Source organism: Bradysia coprophila, unplaced genomic scaffold, assembly GCF_014529535.1.
Source record: "Bradysia coprophila strain Holo2 unplaced genomic scaffold, BU_Bcop_v1 contig_151, whole genome shotgun sequence".
In the NCBI taxonomy this organism is placed as follows: domain Eukaryota; kingdom Metazoa; phylum Arthropoda; class Insecta; order Diptera; family Sciaridae; genus Bradysia; species Bradysia coprophila.
In genome coordinates this window covers 9,566,572-9,590,774 of record NW_023503423.1, presented here as the reverse complement: position 1 = coordinate 9,590,774, position 24,203 = coordinate 9,566,572, and the positions used below count along the sequence as shown (strand labels likewise).

Below are 24,203 nucleotides of genomic sequence, written 5' to 3'. Positions count from 1 at the left end.
TTTATACCTGAAATTCCTAACAAATTTAAAATAAAATCAAATAAGGCTTGCCGTAGATAATTAAGGCTTGCCATAGATAAAGCTCGTCAGAAAAGAAAATCTCTTAAAAACTCTTCCCTTACCCAGTCTATCATCACGTAGTGTGAACTTTGATAGCTTGGCTATCGGACAGAGACCTTTATCTATGGCAGGCCTTATTTGATTTTATTTTAAATTTGTTAGGCATTTCAGGTATAAAATAAGAAAGAAGGAGACTCGGGTAAACCCTCAACATTCTTCATATGAGAATTTTGAGTGAATTGAAAATGTTTAGTATTCGTTGAAAATTCATCAATTTTATTTATGATTGTGTTCACAATTTTGAATTGAAGGAAGTACGATGAAAAGTCCTAGTTTGGTGGGCGCCCACGTTTTATGAAAGTGCTCATTCCTTGCCCACCACCCGTGAGTTTTGAAGCCCATAACGCTTATGCCCATGGGCATGAGGCATGGGCTGCGGGCAGCCCACTCATCTCTAATACAACCCCGGGAAGAAATAAGAACTTCCGCCTTGAGCGTCTTGATTAACCAATAATGTGAATATATTTGCTTGTCTGTTTTGAGACCTTACTAACACCCTTGTATGCAACTATTTTCCGAGGAAAATTAGGCGCGTAAGTGATATATTGCCTTAATGTAGGCTAGATATATGTAGAATTTGTTTGCCACAAGAATCGAGCCTGGATCATTTTGGTGGAAGACCCGTACGTCTAAGCCATCCACCGTCTGTAACAGCGACAACACCGATTAAATTTGTCAATGCTTGAATTAATATTTTATTGTCTATCTCCTTCGAAAAGTTGTTGTTATATGTACATTTGTCCTCCTCGGAAGTGAGGACACATTTTGAAGGAAAATTTATCATCTAAAAAATTGTTCTGAATTACTTCACAACACTGAAACGAAAACAATTTTTGTCAATAACGATCTTGGCTTGAATTGAATGTACACTGATACTGACAAACGTAAGCAAACACATTGAAATTTTCAGAAAATAGATTAAAAACGAGCCGTTTGCCGCGACTGAGCCCCGTACGAACCCGAATATCTATTACGTATGTGACCCTAGTGTGTCTGTCGGCGACTCTGTCGCACTACTTTACCGTAAGCCTATTGCGCCCGTAAACGTAGTTAAAGTGAAATTATTATGAAGTGTGTACATCTTAGAAATTGCGCATCGCATCCCCGTACGACGTTTCTTTCTAGTGTAGCACAAATATCAAATTGACATTAAATTTTAAAAAAAATTAACAACATTCTATTCGGCGTTCGATTACCTTTCAAATAAAACAAAAATTAGGAAAATCAGTCTGCTTCGATTTCCATTAATCACACGGCACCGTAATCCTATAAGCCCCTTTGTACTTCGTACGGGGCTAAGAACACAATCACCACACGATAATTATGCCCGATTGATAATTTGGGAGATTTGAGATCAATTTTTTGTTCGTTTAAGAAATGTGAGCTGATATCATTAGTGAACTAGATTCGTTTCTATACGTATAAACGATTTAAAACGCAATAACAGTTTTGTTTTGTTTTTGTTACTTCATAAACAAACCATTTTATTTACATTTCTGCAAATATAATGATATAGCGTATTGAAGGCGAAGCAATTCAATTAGAAATAATTTTATGATGCTCACTCTTTGATCCATATTTTCGCAAACACTTTCTGCTGTTACGACCTCGTGGGGAAAATGTATTATAAAAACAATTTTCCATAATAAAACGAACTAATAAAACAGCGTACATTGATGCAGTTACGTAATTCATTGCACTTGGAATAAACTCGGTTTGGAAACTGTTATTTTGACTCGTGTAGTTAGATACCTCGCATGCGGTTCGGATATGAAAACTCTACACGTGTCAAAATAACATTATAAACTGTTGCTTAAAAACACACTTGTGAGTTCATCTTTTATCACAAATTGATCCCTCATGTATTGAATTACTTCCGCCGCATCCAATGTAATCTACTATAGATCTCTTCGTTTGGTGAAACTGATGACGGAAACGTGAGGAATGGTGGGGAAAAGTGTGCAAACTAATTGAAACCAACTTCACAATTTCACATAGTAATGAATAAGTGAGTGCGTCCAATTCTTTGAAATGAATGTAAATGAACTAAATACGGGGAATTCCCTTAGAAGCAAAGTTGGTTGTCATTAGTTTGCACACAAAACCGAACCGTCGATCGTCACGCCAGCGGTCATTTTAGTGCAAGGCTGTATACTTTGGGGAGGTCACGCAGATCGCCATTTTATTAGATACGCGGGAACACACCTTTTCCATACAAACAAATTCACCAAAATTAAATTTGTATGGCGTGGTGAATTTTTTGTATGAAACGTGGTGTGTAACCCGCATATCTGCATCTGCGTGACCTCCCCAAAGTATACAGCCTTGATTTTAGTGATCTATTCCACCACAAATCCTTTTATTTGAGTGTGAGTAAGAAAGTAGGGCCCATTAACATTTTTAATTCACCTCAAATACTAAATAGAAATATCACGGCTGTTGGATTTGTTGAAAGCGTTAATTGCTCTTCCCCCTATTATAGACGCGGACCGCCATTTTATTCGCTTCTAGTACATCACAGATTGTTACATTACACTGCACCACATCACAGAAAAATAATTCCCAGCAGACATTTGACGAAAAACCTATAGCAACAAGGCTGTATAAACTTTGAGGGCATCAGCGCGACCATACCACCTCTCGAGCATAGCTCTAGGTTTTTTTTGTATAGAAAAATGATGTTTGGAAACTAAGGCTTAAATGTAATAGATTTTTCTAGTATGTATAATTTGTCATAAAATTGGTAGTGTCAGCTTGATTTTTTGTGATCTTACTTCACTGCTATGACATTTCATTGTTAATAAACAAAAGTGAAGTTGCATCACGGAAAAATAGAGCGTAAGTAATTAAGCACTGAAAAAAATCGTAGCGCCTCTACAGGCCAACCCAAAATCGTGTGTTATATACTACTAATAAAATTGCGATCAGTAAAAAGAGGGATGAGCAGTCGAGGCAAATACAATCAAAGAAGGGATCTAGATTCCAGTAAATTCGTTATTCCCACATCCCGCGGTGTCGGGGAATCTCGCACACGCGATCATAGTATGCGTCCTTTTACGACATGTAACGAAAAGTCATGACTGTGCGAGATTCACCACTTAGAGGTGAATCTCCCACACCATGAATTTGTGTGGTGTGCGAGATTATCCTACCCCCATCCCGCCTATATTTCCTATATTTTTGCTATCGTTAAACATTTTGGACTCATTTTTATTATTTGATTAATTAATCTCGTATTCTCAACTTTCCCCTTTCGTCGACAATAATATCAACAGTATTGGAGAGAGTAACTTTTTTCAATCTAAACTAGGTTCCATAGATAACAATATTAAAGGTTGTTCCCGACCGGAGTTCAATTTTTTATACTCGAGTATAACAGAATAAAAGATTAAAAATTAATATTTTGACAATTATTGCCGATCAATCAATAGATCAAAATTTTGACCACTGGTAGTGTAATGGCATGCCAAATTTTGTGTGCTAACTTACTAACAGCAAACTTCACGAAACGGGGTAATATTTGAATGCTTTGTTGCGAAAACGAATAAACTGAAAATTCTAACTAAAAAGTTATTGATCAATTTGATGTAACCAAGAAATCGAAATCGTAAAACAAGCAACACAACTTCTCAAGAAGTGTTTACGAGCAGCAAAACAACATTAACACAATTACTATTTCTGTACTGACCTTCACAAATGAATGTTATATAAATAGGATGCTCTTAGATTGTTGAGTTAATCGCAGAGCTGCGTTAATACATCAAACACCACCAAAGTGTAGTATAATTTCTTCAGTGTTAAGAAGACCTAGCGTTTATAACAATGAGCAAATTATTTATCTTCGTCATTTTTTTCCTGTTGATGGCGACCGTTTTGGCAAACTGTCCACGCGAAAGTTTTGTAAGAATTTGACGTTCAATTTGAGTTAGTTACAATACTGTACGAGTCAATTTTTCGCTTAATTTGCAGTGTGATACCGATACTGATTGCTGCGAAGATGAAACTTGTGACACATTTGGTAAATGTAGTATTCGATTCACGTAGAATTGGAATAAATCTACTATGGGGAATACCGCATTCGATTTTGGATTGATTTGCTTGATTTTGATGCATTTCGAGTTTTTATTTATAATGAATGAATAATAAATTTGAACAGAGTCTTGTACAATCAACAGAAAGAAGTGCTCGCTTTTTTTTGCAGAACATGGAATTCTACTTAGGTCTGAATTTAGACGAGATATTGAAAGAAGAGATGCGATAATTCTCTGTCTCTTTCCCAAAGTTAGTTAAACACATCCAGACTACATCCATCTAGACTACTATTTTGTATGAAATTTTATCCCCACTATTTTTACAGTGTAAAATTTCGTATGGAGCACTGTCAAGTTTCAGTATCCTATTTAGAGTACCACTTTTGCTTGAAGTGCGTTGCATAGTTTCAACGGAATGATTTTGTCTGTTTATAATGGCCTTGTCGAAAATGCTAGTGAAAATAAAAAGTTGAACTTGAAGTTCAAAACTGACCTAATTTATCTAATCCTAATCTATTTCTATGGCCTTGCTACAAACAATATGTATACGCTCGTGTTAAATGCTGAACAAAAAAATAATATTCAATGAATCGGAATTGCAGATAGCCTGAAATGGTTTTGTTGTAAAAAAAAAGTTCTATCAAAATTCGTCGAATATCTATCCTACCCATATAACCAACCTATCAATATGGTACATAGTGCGATGAACAAAAAAAAAGTCTGTCTGCTTGTTCCGCATATTTAGCGAGGTGCAAATGCATCACAATTAATATTGATTCCCCACGAGATATGTCCAACAACGAATCAATATCGCAATTTTTCGAGTGACCCATATAAAAAAAGTGGTTCATTGTTGTGTTCGTTCCAATAGCCTAGGGGATAACACTAGTGTTCGAATGTTTTTTATTGCACAAAATGTCGTATAATACTTCACGTTGTTCATATCAAAAATTCCCATTATTTTCTGCTTTGATGATACCATCAATATATTGCTCTATCGTTCAACTTAGCAGGTTTTTGCAGATATGTGTGTTCTTGTTTTGAATTTTTTTTTTAGGAACTGCAGTACTGATGGTAATATTGAACTACGATTCTTTTCAGTAAAAAAAGGTAGAGGAAAAGCATGCATCATTAGCTGAAGAATCCCTTTTCAGTCGTTTATTGTTGAGGACATGAAATTTCAAATAAATGTCGGAGATTTATATTTTTAAAGAGACTGTTCCGTTTTAGTTGTCCTATGAGCTTTTGTTGCAAATTTTTTTTTTGAATATCAGATTGCATTTACTACGTGGACCGTAAACAAACAACATCTACCATGTTACAAAACGGTACGGATTTCACTATTCAAAGCGAAAATTAATTAATTTCCGGAAACATTTTTAATGCCAGCGTCGATTCGTTCTAATCCGTTAATAATGCAGGTGTAAAGCTTCAAATAATGATACCAATCCAACAAAAGAAAACATGGATTGTGAGTGGAACTGAGGATAACTAGTCGGCCCTAAGTTTCATTTGATAGATATGACAGGTAGGTTTGGACACATATGAACAAGAAGCTGTTAAAAAAGTTTTAAATTTGGGTTCTTCGGTTCGGTTCGCCTCCTTTGCTGCATCTAAAACAATTTCAATTTTGAATACATACATCAAAATACAGACATTGTCATTATAGTGAAGTTGGTACACAAGTGAAGCATTGCAGCCCGGTGATATTCGAAATTTTTCGACGAAATGTACTAAACTAAAGATTACAGGAGAGGGACTTCTTTCCTTTCTTAGAAGTTCTTTATTTCCAAAATTCCGACAACAACGATCATTTTTTCCATTATAAATACGCTGAAATTTCTACGAACCTTGCCAATTATAATAATTACAATCGTAAGTAGACATTCTTCCTTGATTTTTCTATAATAAATTGTTGGAAAATTTATGATAAATCGGTATTGAAAGCATAAAGCTGCATAACGAGATGAAAAACACAAAATATATCATTGTTAATGTTTTTGATGCTTTCTACCAGAAAATAGCATTAAATTTTTTATATATTTCTCGCTTAAAAACGCATTTTATCTGACCGCAAACCTCGATATAAAGAAGACTTTGCGATTCGCGTATAAACATCAAATACATAAGCCAATACATAAGCGTATATAAGTTTTATAATTGAACTGTAAAGGTACATAGATGACGCGTTTACATACACATTGCAGAATAATGCGCATGCTGGAACTTTAGACACCCTGGAAAGTAGTAAAGGTATTAAAGTTTATTTTTTAATTTTTAGATATTTATTTGGAGGTATTCCTCGACTTCGTCTCGAACCATTTACAATTCCTCAACATAAAACACCCTTTACAGTTCTTGTAGTATAAATAACTATTACATTATTAGTAAGTATTGTCGACGCAAATTTGAATGTGTTTAAAATTCCAATATAAGAATAAAGGCAGAACGGAGGACGAAAACCACTTTTATTGTTTAGTTTCCATAAAATTCCATATTGCAAGTAGCAGTCAACGAAAAGGATATAAACGTTTGATATATGAGGATCGAAAGGTCAATCAGGGAAAGGGTAAAGAAAAACTGACCATAATATAAATTCACCATTTTCGATATTAAATTTTTAATGACTTTTCCCTTCAAGCGGATAGACACTGAATTGTTTTGAAAATATTAAAGATTGAAAGCGAACTAGAAAAAAAAACCTGAATCGCAAAATAGAGTTGAAAAAAGCGAATCAACCGAATTTTAATTATTTCCTGTCGGTTGCACTGTACACTGGCACATTCATGTAAACACAGTTTAATCAAAAAAAAAAAAAAATTGAAAACTTCATTTGATGCAAGAGAAGCTCATAAGTACGACGTTAGTATATTCAACAAGAAATAAATTTACAAAAAATACCGCCAACCAATACCCTTTAACAACAACCATCTTGTGATTGAATTCTTTTTGTATTTTTTTTGCATTTACTAGAGAAAAAAGGGCCACAAGCGTTCCATCGAGTTTTCTTGTCGTTAGGTTGTATGTAAAAACGCTATTAAAGACCAGATTTCTATCCTTCTTTCGCAAATTTCTGACAAACACAAAATGGCTTCAGTAATATTCAAATGAACTTTGTGTTGTTTATGGAAAGTTGTTGTGCGATTTACCGTAAACAGAAAACAGCTGAGAAAGAAAGGAAAACCAAACGTTTCGTAATTTAGTTTATGACTTTTACAGTAAGAAAAAGCAATTCATAAACCTGTAATTCCATTTTAAACTTATATTGGGGATGTATATTCGGAATCTTTACAGTCCGAACCGAAATATTAGGAAATAGCATAAATGAATGCAATTGTATCCGGTTTAGTCATTTACGATCGGTAAGAGAGCATTTCTCATTTCTGTCGCCTGACGACTTTAAAAAATGTTTTTGCCATAGTTCGACCTTCCTTATATCCAACTTGATAGATAAATAACTATTGTGATCATTACTACCATTTAGTCTAGTGGAGGCATCCATTGGTTTATTGAGGAATATGGACCAACATAGTACTAATGAAACCGTGACGTTTAATGGCGTAACGATTCATTTTCAATTTACACGTAACACACAACGGAAATTAATCATTACCTGATAATTTTCGTTTTCGCGGGGTAAGACAACTTCGGATCTTCCCATAAGAGACGTGTGTACTTTATTGTAATTTTTGCCAAATGACAGTGATTTGATTATGTGCTTTTCTCACTCATACCCTCGAGCTTATGACAAGGACAGCCGTGGTAAATTATCGTGCTTTGACAACATTAAAAACTGTAAAAAATATCGAAAAACTAAAATTTCTTAGATTGGCTCGCTGTAGAAAATTAGTCACTGTAGCTTCGACATCGTCATTTTGATAGTTCATGTTAGATGCTTTAGTTCTCCACGAATTGAATGCATCAATTCGCTAACAGCTTATATTGAGAACAATCGTTCAGCAAAATACTTTCTAAACTTTACATCATGATTTCAGTGTTTTTTGTTTTTGTCAAATTTTCACATTATTAATATTTCCAGTTGTTCATTTATTGCTTTTTCGATGCACTTTCTTTGAGTTCAAACGTAGAGTTAATTAGGTTGCTTTGACAAAATCACTTTTACATTTATGAAGCCAGAAATGTTTACTGAAACAGCGTTCATAGCATTTAACTTGTGGAAAGTATTTTAAAAGTATTCGAATGCTTTCAATTTTCTCGTTATTGATTCATTTTAACATTTCCAGCATAGTAATAGTACGACGAATATTGTCACTTAGTTCATGGGGAAAAAAGTAGTCTCACGACTGAAAAGACAACACATTTGATCAAAACCTATTATTGGTGAAATTACCGAATATTTCCTGAATTTATCGAAACATAAATTCGGTAAATTTTGGAAGATTTCAGTAAATTCGGAAAAATTGTTACTAATTTGAGACCGTGAGACGACGTTACGCACAAAGGCCCTTGTCACGTATTAACTTTTGACATTTTCGTTTTTTTTTTACTATGGCAAACAATATCAAAACTTGACTTTCCGATGCACAATATTAAGTAGTTCAGAAGAACAGGTCAATCCTCTTTCCGCTTTTAAAAAGATTTTCCTTCTCGTATTGAGAAAGTGCATTGTTAAATCAACACAATTGAAATATAACTATACTCTATAGTGCATCATGTTTTCAAGTCTAGCGAACGACTAAACAAAAGTAATGCTTTTGTAAGAAAACAACATTCGTTAGAGAGCAAACGAAATTAAAATATTAAATGACTATGCCAACCATTCTGTGACTCTGTTATACTTATTTACACGTCTTGAACTGAAATCTTCTACCGCCTCTATTGTAAAAATATTGACATGCAAATTAAGTTGTAAAATTATTTTTTTTAAACTTAGAATTGAGTCTATTCATTCTGTCACTCTTTTGTTTGCAAAATGTTGAAAGAAAAATACAGAAAAAAATAACCGAGAACATAGTAACTGTACTTCACATCCTGATATATACATAGTGAGAGAAAAGGAATGTTGTTTTGTTGTTCTGTTTAATAAAATTTACCCTCTTTTGACTTGAATTCCACCTCAACTCTTTTGCTTTTTATAACTATAGGTAGTTTACGTATAATTCGTTTTTTTCTTTTCTTCGTCTTGTGTTCGAATTAACATTGCTCCGAATTTTTTTTCTTTTTCACTTTTTCGAACCGAAAAAATTTATTTGAATTCTATTTCGTTTCCTTTTTATTTTATTTTATTTGTTAACATCAATTTATTTTACTGCTATAAATATATATTGCTTTATATCATGAGGAGAAAAAAAAATGGTTGTGCCTGGAGGGTAGTGTTGATATATATATGTATATGTAAATCTGTATGCGCTTTCCGTTCAATTGTGATGTAATACTCTGTGTGTACGCTACATACACTCGAAATTGGTACCAATTTCCCCACGGCTGCAGGAAGAGTGAGTTCATTTTTAAATTAAATTTAATTTAATTTGCAATTTATTTTATTTATTTTTTATGTGAAGGGTTGTTTTCCAATTTATTGTCATGCTGGTATATTCCTTTATGCTATTTCTGTTTACAGTTGTTCAATAACAGATAAAACAAAATATATTTTTCGAAAATTTGTTATTTTTCATTACGACAAAAGATAGAAAAAGAAATGACTTGTTGTGAGCATCAAATCAGCTAAATGTAAAACGAAAGATGACTAACTGTGACGATAGTGCTATGTTTGCGATTGTTGACTTGTTTACGAATATGACTTAGCACTTTTCGATGCTTAGCTAAAATTGTAGCCTACATTTGCGTCTCGTATTTCATTTTTGATGATATCTTTTCGTCAGAGTCCTTTTTGAAAAATGTACGACCACAAATGTGTTAATTAAAAATTAGTTTTTGTGGAAGATATGTCTAAAAAAAGTGATATTTTTCGGTGGTCATTAATATAGCCAGAAATATTTTTTTTTGGAAATTGATGGTCCTTGCCCCACAGAAAATGTTGCTTTGACTCAAAACCGTTTAAAGAAATGGTTACAAAAATTTTTCGAGAGAATTTTTCGACGTGTCGAAATTCGAGGATGACACTTATCACCACAGGAAGCTGATTTCGTAATATATTGAATATCCCTTTGTCGAGAAATCAATAACATTTTGCAAACATTTTACGCTAATTAGTCCAGGGAAAGCAGAAATGTTCTGTTATCCGAAGGATTCAAGGACGTTAAGAAATGTCATCCACGTTAAAAAAAATCATAGAAATAAGTGAGGTTACGTCTGAATATACACAAAAGGCAACCTAACCTCAACTTTCAGGTTGACGAAAATTGTAACGAAAGATTTACAAGAAATTTTTTGACATTTAGGTTAAGTTCATCTCTGTGGATGAAATCGTTGTCGTTCGTGTATTCATGACAAAAATAGACTCACTCCAAGGGCCTATTTTTGGTAAATTTGTTTGGAATTTTTTGTTGTACCATGACTTTGTATGAAGTATTTGTATAATGACTTTTCTGAGCCCTGTACCATGACTTTCCGGAGCAGTTTTCCCCTCGGCTATTTTTTAACGGAGAGATTGCCAGTCCAGCTTCCACAGCAATGACACCTTCACCCTTTAAGGGTTTTTTTGCATTTGTATATAATATTGCAAACAAAGTGTCACGGTCTATTGTGTAGTTATACACATCCATGGGTAAATGTACTTCGTTCAACTTTTCGGATTCTCACAACATATCAGAGTGATTTCACCTACTTCACTCACCCAACTAACCTGATCGAGCCAAAGTTATTTTTCTCGTGAAATCATATGCTGTAGCTTACAAATGACACCGATCTTCAGTTTTTTTTATGAAAAAATGAAATTTCGGCAACGTTTGGGTCGAGGCGATTTCACCTTACTTCGAAGCAGAATGAACCAAAAATCTTCTAAAAATTTAATTTCGTGTCATTGGTCCAATTGTGGAATTATAGCGTTCGTTTCTACAGGGAAAGAACTTTACAGAAATCATTTGAGATTTATTGAGAATATCTTGGAAAGTGCAATACAAACAAACACTTTTTGGTTACATCTCCGCGAGACGTTATGCCAATGACCTCATATTGGTGTCAGACTACGCGTCTTGTCAATATCTTTCAGCAAAAAACAAGGCATCAGAACAGTCGGAGCGTTTGCTGCGACTTAGCCCCGTACGACCCGTAATCCTATTTCGTCCGTAACCATAATACGTCCGTAGCCGTAATACGCCCGGAACCTTAATACGTCTACAACCCTCTAATGCGTCTGTTACCAAAATGCATGGTCAAATTTACTGAAAGTATTCATTTTTAAAATTGCGCATTGCGCAATTACGAAAGCCCGTACGAAGTACCTCTAAAAACAAGGCATCAGAACAGTCGGAGCGTTTGCTGCGACTTAGCCCCGTACAACCCGTAATCCTATTTCGTCCGCAACCATAATACGTCCGTAGCCCTAATAAGCCCGGAACCCTAATACGTCTACAACCATCTAATGCGTCTGTTACCAAAATGCAAGTCAAGTTGGGCATTGTCAAATTTACTAAAACTGTTCATTTTTAAAATTGCGCATAGCGCAATTACGAAAGCCCGTACGAAGTACCTCTCAAATAAAACCAACAATTTACGACATTATTTTAGAAACCCAAAATTTTTTGCCAACTTTCCATTGGGTATTCAATTACCTCTCAAATGAAACAAAAACTAGCAAAATCGGATGAGATTTACTCGATTTATGTGCAAAAAGCACTTAGGGCCGAGTAGCGGCCTTAGTGCAAGGGCCCAAATTTGAAACTTTTTTTGCCACGTTCTATTCGGCATTCAATTATCTCTCAAATGAAACAAAAACTAGCAAAACCGGATGAGATATACTCGATTTATGTGCAAAAAACACTTAGGGCCGAGTACCGACCTTTGAGCCCTCCCAACAAGCCCACGTTGCATCTTACCCAAAAACAATGTTCAGCAACTTTGTTCTACTCGTCAATACCTTTCATTTGAAATATCACAAGCAGCTATTGCGTGCGTATTTCGGTAGATATCGTCGAAAGACTGAAAAACATCTATAGGGCCCTAGCTCTGGAGGGGCCGCCCCACCATGCCCATTTTCGAACTTGACCTTACTTTTGTCGATACCAATCGGGGAAAAAAAGGTTGTGATTTACTCAAGCTAGAGGGGTCACGGACGGACGGACGGATGGACGGACGGACGGACGGACATTTTTTTTATTGCGGATTCGTCATCTATGAACATAATCAAATGCTTTGCCCTTACTGTCTGCTTCCAATTCGACGTGTTACAAACGGCATATTAATCTTATAAGCCCCCAGTACTTCGTACGGGGCTAAAAAGTTTAGTGAAATCGGTTCAAGTTTCGTGAAATAAACTAGAATTTTCAAAAATTTGCTAAAAACAAGCATACATTTTTATGGTGGTATCTCCCCGAGATTTTCGGCCACCGACCTAATATGTTAATCGACGCGTCTGGTCAACAGCTTTCAAGGAAAAAAAAGTTTACTGAAATCGGTTTTCATTTGGTGAAAATATTTCGAAAAGTCTCAAATTAGCTGGAATTACCCATATAAACATGAATTCCGGAGCGGACAAAAAATAAACCAAATTAATTATTACCCAGCATCCGCTACCGTTACGTTCATGAACTAAAATATTCGATAAAACAATTTTTCTCCAATGTGATTTTTAATCGGAGATTTAATTAAATTTGGAAAGTATATCCGGTAGTTCCTGTAATAAGATTTTTTCATGACTAACACAATAACACCAAATGTTCAGTATAAACTATTATACACTCTCCTGGTGTTACGGAAGAACATTAATGGCAAAGGTGGAATTTCCACCTACACAATTTTAACACAGTAATGAGTGTAGTATAGGCATCGTTGTAGTATCCTCAGCTATACATTTAATTCCTACGCATGTTCGATAGGAAAAGAATCTAATTTTAGTTATAATGAACTTCGATTCTCGTCCGAATATTTGTGCTTATGAAATTATTCAACAAAGCATTTCCACGTCAAAATAAACAGAAAATCGTCGATACTTCTTAGATAGGGCGCATTCCAAGTCTGGTTCTTCCCGGCTAAACGTGTATTCGGAACAACCCCGCGAAGTATGTAAATACCTAATGGCTATCTCGTCTAATTGTATACACCTTATGTTTTGATCCCTAACTTAAATTTAGCAAATGCTCCCTGCCTATTTTGTCATATAAGGTAAAATATCTCAATAGAGGCCGACTTCTTGTTACTCATTAATTCTAATCTTATCGCCCATTTTCTTTTTAATTTGGGTAGGGCACTATAAATAAGTGCTCTCTCAGTTTTATATTCTTTCCTAATTGTGATTTCAGATGCTTAAGCTAAAATCAATATATCAAGGAATATTGTATTGGATACAGTATACTACCATAGTACACAAAAGCACTTAGCAAAAAAAGGAAGAAAAAAAAAACTTCAAATATAAGAGACCTCCTCATCCAAAATTCATTATCACTGATTGAAATTGTATGATTAAGCTTATTATTTACAACTTGAAAGCGATTTTGATTTTATTCCTAAAAATATTCTTGATTCTCGAAAATATATGAACATTTTGATGGCATCGAAATTTAGGTGAATCTTTAGTCTGGCCAAATAATTGGACGTTCAGAAAGGAACGTTCAACGATCATAAATTTTGTTAAATATAATTTTCCACTTTCGTTGTTTCATTTCTCTCAGAAATTGATTTGTGATTTTATGTTTATTGATAGTAAAATAAGTTGGAGCGAAAAAATTATCAATAGTCAAGAGGAACAATTTGAAGACGGTTTATTGAAATGAAAGACAATAAACCGTCGCATTCGGTGTTTGTTTATTTTTTGTTCTATTATAAATGAAAATTTTCTTACTTTTCTTTCCTTCCATTTACACTTTGCGCAAGACTTTGTGTAAAGTTTTGTGAAAAATGTTGTTAAGAGGCATCGATGCTTTACTGCAAAGCATATATTCGGGCGTCTTTTAAATCAATGAAAGTCTAGAACAGGTATGGTCGATCGGCGAATTCGTCTTAAACGCACTTACATTTTATGTCAAAATAATATAAAAATGAGTGCGTTTAAGTACGAAAATCAAAAAATGAGTGCATTTTACACTGTTTTACACTTTCATTGTTTTAAATGCTTGATTTTAATTTAATTTTAATGATATCTTTCCACCAGAATTCATTTTCAAAAATGTTCGACCGCAATAACGACCACGAATGTGTTAGCTTTCCAAAGAAAACAGATTTGGTTGCAGCAGTTCGACTACAACCAAAACTAATTTTTATTTAAAGCTAGTCACACAGTCGTGGTCGTTATTGCGATGGTACATATTTCGAAAAGGATTCTGATGAAAAGAGGTCATCAAAAATGAAATACGATACAAGCAAATGTAGGTTACAGCTTTAGCTAAGTACCGATGCCTCGTAAGAGTTGCTGTCGTAGAAATCATTCAGAAAAGATTATACACGGCAGAAAATATGGGCTACTAAAAAGCAAAAAATTGAGTTCAAGTGTAGTGTAGAAGGAATAGAAAATGATTTAGGTCTTTGCTTTGTGTAGTCGAAGAGAAGTGTGTGCAGTGAAAAAGTACAGTCACAGAGAAATGTTAATGTCTAGAAGAAATTAACAGAAAAAAAAGAGAAAAGGAAATTGTTCAGTAAATCAAAAATTCAGCGAGTGAATGCGCAGGGCACAAGTCTGACCATTACGCTGCAAACTTGGGGAACCGTAAATTTCAATAGTTACGGCTACGAACATACCATTAAGTCTTTGATTAAGGGCGCTTCTGGATCTGTTCTTCGCTCAAACTCTTTATGTGAAGTCTGAGTATTAAAAGATTTCCCAATGATTCACTGTCCACAGTCAATTCTCTAGATATTTTGAGATATTCCCTAGGGCAGACAATCCACCTACTGCTTACTGCGGCTAATACGCTCCCAGCCGCTGATTTCTACTCGATCTACTGCGCACACCTTAATCAATGCTTGAGGTAGAGAGTAGGAATGCTTTAATTTTTATGAATGTGAATGTGAGCGGCGCCATCCGCATTTTGTCATCCACCGACTCAATCGCGGCAGCCAATATGGAAACGTATCAAAAATTATTGGAAAAACATCCGACCAGCGCCATTCCAATCGACATCGAAGAACAACCAGCTCTCGACATCCAGCCAGTGTCGGTAACGGAAACGATGAAAGCCATCATGGGATTCGCCGCTGGCAGCTCGGGAGGTATGGATGGAATTAGGCCACAGCATATGAAGGACATCGTGGGAAAGGAGACCGGCGATCACGGTGTTAAGTTCTTGGAGAGTCTAAGCAGTTTCGGCGATTTTTGTCTGGCCGGGTCAGTTCCAGATTACGTGACTCATTTCTTATATGGAGCCACACTGTGCGGTTTGAACAAGAAGGACAACAACATTAGACCGATTGCAATCGGGAATACGATTAGAAGGCTAGTAGCGAGAATCGGAAGTTCTAGGATTGCCGACCGAACGGGAGAACAGTTACGCCCCAAACAACTAGGTTTCGGTACCCGCGGAGGCGCGGAAGCTGGAGTACACGCTGCGAGGCATTTCGTGAACTACAGACACCAATCGACTAAAATCTTCGTCAAACTTGACTATAAGAATGCGTACAACGAAATGGAGCGCCAGCCCATGCTGCAAGCAGTTAAAGCAAATTGTCCGGACATCTACTTGTTCATGAAACAGTGCTACGGCCTGCCAACCTGGCTATCATTCGGCGATTTCACCATGCTCTCCCAAAGAGGCTGTCAACAAGGAGATCCGTGCGGCCCGGCGGCTTTTTGCATGGGAATACACCACATGGTCAACTGTTTGGAATCGGAATTCAACATTTGGTATATCGACGACGGAACGATTGGAGGTGAACCAGATGTAGTGATCAACGACTTGGAAACTATCATAGCAAAATCATCCGAGGTTGGACTGGAACTAAATTTCGGCAAGTGCGAGATCAAAATACTGGGAGTCGTCCGTCCGGAAGAACGAGCCCACATTCTGCAAAAAATCAACCAAGTCGCTCCAGGTATCGTGGAACGTCAAGACGACATTGAACTGCTGGGCTCACCATTGACATTGTCGGGAATCAAATCAGCAATTAATAAGAAACTGCGCAAATTGAAAATCATGGTTGGCCGAATGGACAAATTGAATGCGCATCACTCCTACTGCCTGCTCCGAAGTTCACTGTCAATTCCTCAATTAAGCTACCTGCTTCGAACCACACCTTGTTGGAATGCTATGGACGAACTAGAAGAATACGATCGGGTACTGAAGGATGCAATGGAAAGTATCGTGAATTGCCGCTTCACAGAAAATTCATGGAACGAAGCCACTTTGCCAGTCAAGTTGGGTGGATTGGGACTAAGAAACGCCACAAACCTCTGCTACTCCAGTTTTTTGGGCTCAATTCATTCATTCGCCGGTATGGTACGCAACATCGTTCCTTCTTTCTCATTGGAAGCTGATCCGTCAACACTCGAAGCTTTGGATGCATGGTCGTCACTAGCCTTGCAAGAAATCCCGGACGCTTCAGAACAAAAGTTCCAGCACGTGTGGGATTTGGCTTTGTGTACTAAACTGCAACGAGACATTTCCGAACAGTCAACAAGCATAACATCAAAGGCTCGATTGCTAGCAAACAATAACAAGGAGACAGGTGCCTGGCTGAACGCATTTCCATTCGCTTCATTGGGCACACTACTGGACAACCAATCGTTTCGGATCGCCGTTTCACTTCGTCTAGGGCTCCCATTGTGCGTCCCACACACATGTATCTGCGGCAAGGAGGTTGATGAATTGGGCCTTCACGGATTATGTTGTAAAAACAGTGCTGGCCGGTGGGCAAGACACGCAATCGCCAACGACTTGTTAAAACGGTCTCTCGTGACCAGCAAAATCCCAGCCCTCCTGGAACCAACAGGATGCAACAGGTCGGATGGAAAGAAACCGGACGGGCTTACCTTGGTCCCGTGGCAAAATGGAAAGCCCTTGGTTTGGGATTTCACGTGTGCCGACACCCTAGCACCATCATATGTCAAAGGTAACTCACGGACGGCTGGTTTCGCTGCTCGAACACGAGAGGCTTACAAACTACGGCTGTATAGGAATCTAACTCCCACATATCACGTCGTGCCAATTTGCATCGAAACTCTGGGAACCATCGGTGAGAGAGGCTTGAAGCTTATCCGACGCATTGGGGAACTGCTACAAAATGTTACAGGTGAGAAACGATCAACTAGTTTTCTAATCCAACGCCTCAGTATTGCCATCCAGAGAGGAAACGCAGCAGCTGTTCTAGGCACGATACCATCGGATACCAATCTTGAAGAGATCTACTACCTCTGATTATATACCGATGCCAATTCGCTGTTAGCATTCCCGCGTTTTTCGCTAGTCATTACTATTTGTCATTTTTCTCTTATTTTCGTCTTGTTCGGTTGTGAGACTTTGCGATTTGATCGCGTAACTATGTGATATTTGTAATGTGATTTTTATGTGATTAATTTTTGTAAACTGATTGTAAATTAGCATCACAAGTGTTTTTCGAAAATTGTTTAATTAGACCTAACGCAATAACATAATTATAAAAGAGTCACCGCTTAAAATAAAATTTCATAATAAATGTGGAAATTGGAAATACAAAAAAAAAAAAAAAAATTAATAAAAATGAAATGAAAGAAGCAACAAAGTGAATTTAAGTTTAGTAATTGAATTAAGAATTTTATGAAAATGTCAGATCTCTTTGTAAAACAAGCATGGTTCAGATGGACAAAGGTATCACATGTAAAAAACGCCACCCAATTCTCTTTTCATTGAAGCGAATACGCAACATCAAACAAAGAAGAGGTTTTAAAAGAATGGTTCGTTAAAAATTAATCTAACTATATTCTCGTTCATATTGTTAGCCCTTATTATACGAAATCCGACTGCTGACAACGATTTCAAATCAAAATTTCCATTGTTTAATTAAACTCGTATTGTGTAACATAAACATTCTCATGTTTAGTTTATATGTTCGGTGAACATTGTTCAGACGTGCGTCACACATGCACACGGTTACATGCCTCATTTTCCACCATCCACAATTCAAAATGTGGCTGTTATATTTATTTATGATTAAAATAAAAAAAAATTATTTTTACTTGAAGCTGTCACTTCATATATTGCTTTTACGGTGTAAAATGGAAAATATAAAACAAAAAAAAAATCATTATGAGTTTTTCCTCTATGGGATGCATTATATGTTTTCTATTCATGCAGACAAAATTGTATATTTTAGTAAACATTTTGTTTTTTCTGTATGCATGCAGGTTTCAAAATATACACAAAGCCATTTAAAAACAAATTGTTAATTAAAAATTTTGTTTGTAATTTCGTTTGAATATTTTTAACTCGTTTACTCCAATTTGCTTTAATGACATTGTTTCGAATAAAATTTTAACGAGATACACACAATTCGTAATATATTGAATATCCCTTTGTCGAGAAATCAATAACATTTTGCAAACATTTTACGCTAATTAGTCCAGGGAAAGCAGAAATGTTCTGTTATCCGAAGGATTCAAGGACGTTAAGAAATGTCATCCACGTTAAAAAAAATTCATAGAAATAAGTGAGGTTACGTCTGAATATACACAAAAGGCAACCTAACCTCAACTTTCAGGTTGACGAAAATGTAACGAAAGATTTACAAAGAAATTTTTTGACATTTAGGTTAAGTTCATCTCTGTGGATGAAATCGTTGTCGTTCGTGTATTCTTGACAAAAATAGACTCACACCAAGTGCCTATTTTTGGTAAATTTATTTGGAATTTTTTGTTGTACCATGACTTTGTATGAAGTATTTGTATAATGACTTTTCTGAGCCCTGTACCATGACTTTCCGGAGCAGTTTTCCCCTCGGCTATTTTTTAACGGAGTGATTGCCAGTCCAGCTTTCACATCCACAGCAATGACACCTTCATCCTTTAAGGGTTTTTTTTTGCACGTGTATGTAATATTAGTTATTTATCTACCAAGGTAGGTATGAAGGTATTTTTTCGCACTAGATGTCGATTGTCGACCCGAGGCAAAGCCGAGGTCGACAAGACTTCGTGTGCGTAAAAATACCGGCATATCTACCGTGGTAGATACGACGTTTTTCGCAATTTCGGGCCATAATCACCTTTCCAATGCAAAACATGTCCTACATTTTGTTCCAAAATTCTTGTGTATACAGAAATTCATTTGAACGATCAAGAAGGCTGCATTATAATATACATTGCAATGTGATGTAAAGAGACGCGTTGAATGAAATCGAGAAGTCAATGCTTAGTACATACGCTTCAACAATACGTTCGGTACAATTGTGTGACTCTTTAGCCGAATGGGTATAGTCGCTGTTTTGTGTTCAAAAACATTTTGGTGTCGGGGGTTCGATTTCTGGTCAATGCAAGATTTTTATTTGTAAAAATTTAGCCTTCGTTGAATGAATAAAACTCAAAACTGAAGAACATTTGGGTCCGACCCAAATTCAAGGCAGTCATAAGTACTGAACATATTGGTCCGACCCAAATGTATAAAACTCAAAACTGAAGAATATTTGGGTCCGACCAATATTCGAGGCAGTCATAATTACCGAACATATTGGTCCAACCCAAATGTATAAAACTCAAAACTGAAGAATATTTGGGTCCGACCCAAATTCAAGGTAGTCATAAGTACTGAACATATTGGTCCGACCCAAATGTATAAAACTCAAAACTGAAGAACATTTGGGTCCGACCAATATTCGAGGCAGTCATAATTACCGAACATATTGGTCCGACCCAAATGTATAAAACTCAAAACTGAAGAATATTTGGGTCCGACCCAAATTCAAGGCAGTCATAAGTACTGAAATATTGGTCCGACCCAAATGTATAAAACTCAAAACTGAAGAACATTTGGGTCCGACCCAAATTCGAGGCAGTCATAAGAGCTGAACATATTGGGCCGACCCAAATGTATACAATTTAAAGTTAAAGAACATTTGGGTCCGACCCAAATTCGAGGCCGGCATAAGTACATAATAGCGATAGCATAACTCTTTATGTAATATGATTTGTTATGTACAGTGTACACACATACACATGCATCTTATGTACTTATAAGCATATTTGTTACTAGTCATAATTTTGGCGTTGGGCTAACTTCAGCCCGATGGAATTTCTTCTCAGACAAAATTTTACCATGACACACCACTAACCCAAGCACAATAATATGCTCCTCTTACACATCATAATCACAAATAAAACCGTTGACCCATAGGAATTAAATTTCACTTTTCTGAAAGACAACTTTTTTTCAACTTTTTAATTAACAGAATTTATGCGAAGACGAAGAAATTCCGTTTCATTTAAAAATTATTTCTCGTAAATTGAATGGAATTTAAGCTGTGACTCACAATATTGCTAACATTGCCTTTGAAAACACAGAAAGATTAGTCGATCGCGATTTCGTATCAGCGAGTCGCATGACAAATTAATCTTCATTTTGTGTAATGAAATGTGAGTAAATTTGAAGCTGGAATATTATTATAGAAAAAGAAATTAAAAGCAATAAAAAGAATTACTTTCGGTCGATGTCAACTAAGTTCTAGCGAATTAATCAAATGAGAATTTGTATCAGCGTTTCGTACAAAACGGTTGGTCGGTTGGTTAGGACAAAATTACTCACTCTAACAGGGTATTTGAACAGAAAATTGAACGCGATTAGCATAATTAATTAATTGTCCAACGTATATTACTAATTCGTTATCTAAATTGATCAATAAAATCTTTAATTCGTTCATTTTATTTAATTAAATTTATTTGTTTTCGAAAATTCCACTCTCCTACTCCCTTTCATTTTATATACCAATTAAAGTCGTGTTTAATGACGATTAATGGTTAAGCGATTTTGTTAATGAATTTAGGATCTGAACGAAAACGAATGAATATTTCGGGTGTGTTTGACAATCGGTGAAATAAATTTGATTATTTAATTGAGTTTGATCATTGTAGCCTATCCACAACAGAAAACCAATTAGACAAAACATGAAAATTATTATGATATACCAGGAAGAAAACAGAGCGGAAACATTTTGGGCGTATAAAGGAAACGTTTTAAGGATAATTAGAGTTTTCCCATTAAAAAGTTTAATTTGTGGCCAGAATCTCTGTCGATTTCTGATGAATTATTGGAAATATTCATAAAACTATTAGACCCGTACGGAGTACTTGGCCTCATAAGTTAACTATCTAGTGTGTCCAAAGGACTGTTAAGATTTTTCTCATATATCTGTGGAACTATGGAACAAAAAGAAATTTACAAAATTGATAATGAAGTCTATTTTGCCGTACCACGTCATAAGCCTCCCTTCAACTTAAACTTCGGAAGCCTTTGTTGTGAAAAACGTTGTGTATACCTCTAGAAAAAAGATGGAAACTCGGGTGAATTGTAGCCCTCGCTCTGGCCACAAACAACATCCCAGAAATACAACTTTCAACTTTTCTTCCCTTGTTAAACAAACAACTATTGTTGGGAGGTGTTCACATATAATCTTTTCTCCCTTTCCTTTCAAATGTTGTACGGCAGTATTAACCAATCAGGGTCAAAAAATGTAAAAAAGTCGGTTTACTCAAACAAAATTTAGTGTGCTGGCACTGGGACCTGAAAGTCCAGTTTTCTTGTGAATCACACGACAATGTGACAATGGACTAGGGATAAAAAGATGAAAAGTAGAGTTTTCGTGTGAATTTTGTGGTTACGAGACGAAACCGAGGTCAATAACCACACAAAAACGAGTTATGTAATGGATTTTGTGCCACCGAGAATTGAAATACGACGGATTTCAATATCGATAACTAGATTGAAATGTCCAAAATTACAACACCCGTTTTCATGGCTTATTACAACACTCAAACCAGTGTTGAAATGAAATTCGTATGAGTTATTACAGCATTCGTTTTAAAAAAATGCAAAGCAACGTGATCGATCAAATTCGAAGAGTGATTGTTTACAATGAAAATTCTGAATTTTTGTACATTTGTCTATTTCAATTCTCGGTTGGCACAAAGCATGATGTGTTACACGTATTGTAATGAGATTTTTTCAGCACACGACCCAATTTTCAATTTCAACATTACAATACTTGTAACACAACATACTATTTCCTAACCAGTTTTGAAATGTCGCGACTTTCCAGTGTCGTTTAGGAAAAACGTTGTTCCTAAGTTATGCTAAAAGTGTTTTTTAAGTGAATTTACCTCCAGCTCGTGCTGGAAACCTCTCATTCGCTAACGAAGCCTTTTAGCATGTGTTTGTAAAATAACTATTACATGCTGATAGCGTCGAAAAAAGTGGTTGAAACATGAAATGGTATGTTGTGTTACAAGTATTGTAATGCTGATTTTTGCAGCACTAGCTGAACTAGCACTCGCTCCGCTCGTAAGGAAAACTTGGGTCGTGTGCTGAAAAAATCTCATTGCAATACGTGTAACACATCATGCTTTGTGCCAACCGAGAATTGAAATAGACAAGAGCACAAAAAATCATAATTTTCACATTGCTTTACATTTTCTCAAACGAATGCTGTAACAACAACTCATACAAATTCCATATCAACACTGCTTTGAGTGTTGTAATGTCACATCAAACGGGTGCTGAAATAAGTCACTTTACAACACTAAAATGAGTGCTGAAAAGAGTCGTATTTCAATTCTCGGTGGCACAAAGTATGGTTTTCAACGCATAACGCATATATAATACTATTATATACTGTGAGCAACTAAACCTGTTCAACTGTTGTTCTTAGTGAAGTGATGGAGTAAGAAGAGAAGTTTAAATGGAGAGTTGAAAAGGATGCTGTCGAGTTTCAAGACAGAGAACTTTTATGGACAACTAATGCGTACAATCTTTGAATGGTTCGATTTTTCTGATTTACATGTTTTGTGTGAACAATTGTCATACGATAACGATATAACAGCATCTGACACAAGATGCTGACTTTTTATCGTTTTACTTGCTTCACCCTATAAATTCCAAACTTTTTCACAAAAAATGAACAACAAATAATTGATCAAAATCCTTGCTCAAGTATGTGGCATTTAGCAACGTTCCAGGTTATAACAACTCGTCTGCTTCTTATGTGGATTTGTTGAACAGGAAAAAAAAACTTTAACAGCAACGAAACATTTTCGCTACATTACACAGATACAGAACTGAAATCATATGTTTCTTGGCATTGTTTCCGTCAGTTTTTGAATATAAATATACCAAGCAAACATAAACAGACAAAAATAATCTGCCAAATTTTATAGAAACAACTTTGATCGGAAAATCGGAAAACTGAGCGAAAAACATATTTGTCCAAGATATTTGTGTCAGATATGAAAACCGGAAAGCGTTACAAGAAAGAATGGAAGAATAAACTGTCATCTGGCCTTTTTCGTTCAATAACCAATGTCCAATCACATAAAAAGTAATATGTCGCAAGCGACAAAAAAAAACTGTCATCTTCCAGGAAACCATTTATTTGCCAAAATCAATATCCATGTTAATAAATGGACAGGTACGTCGTTGTGCCTTTTTTTTCCCGCCAGAACCATAACCGAAAGAAAACAAGAACAGAAAAAAATACCCACAAAAGTGTCAGTCCATTGTATAATACCTTTTAGCACCTACGGTTTTTAAAATCCATTTTATAAAACAAACAAAATTCACAAACCCGAACCCACATTCCACCTGTTATTTTTTTAAGATTTTTTTCTCTTCTTTTTTATTTATTTTCTGTTTTATCTATATTGCTGTGTGTATACACTTATCCTTCCATACCTGCGGAATAATATATAAATAAAACGACATGGTCACCGTATCTAAATGAATTTTTTGTAACTAATTTTAATGAAGTTTAAGTCCAAAAAAGGATCAAGATATTTGGTTAATCCGACAATCAGGCACCTGTGCCCGTGGT

General features: G+C 35.7%; 2 protein-coding genes and 1 long non-coding RNA gene across 4 annotated transcripts in view; 2 read left to right on the top strand and 1 right to left on the bottom strand.

Moving 5' to 3' along the window:
- Positions 1–24,203, bottom strand: part of LOC119074935 (connectin) — a 109,963-nt gene that overhangs the window by 49,418 nt on the left and 36,342 nt on the right. The gene's annotated exons all lie outside the window — the stretch shown is intronic.
- On the top strand, positions 3,835–4,301 carry LOC119074938. The gene is made up of 2 exons (XR_005087275.1): positions 3,835–4,020; positions 4,090–4,301. It is a non-coding gene; the product is annotated as an uncharacterized LOC119074938 (long non-coding RNA).
- On the top strand, positions 15,287–17,575 carry LOC119074997. The gene has a single exon (XM_037181400.1). It carries the CDS (start codon positions 15,287–15,289, stop codon positions 17,573–17,575), a length of 2,289 nt encoding a protein of 762 aa, XP_037037295.1.

What these genes read in the sequence shown, in the direction of transcription:
- LOC119074997 (XM_037181400.1), top strand. Translation starts at nt 15,287, where the DNA reads ATGGAAACGTATCAAAAATTATTGGAAAAACATCCGACCAGCGCCATT.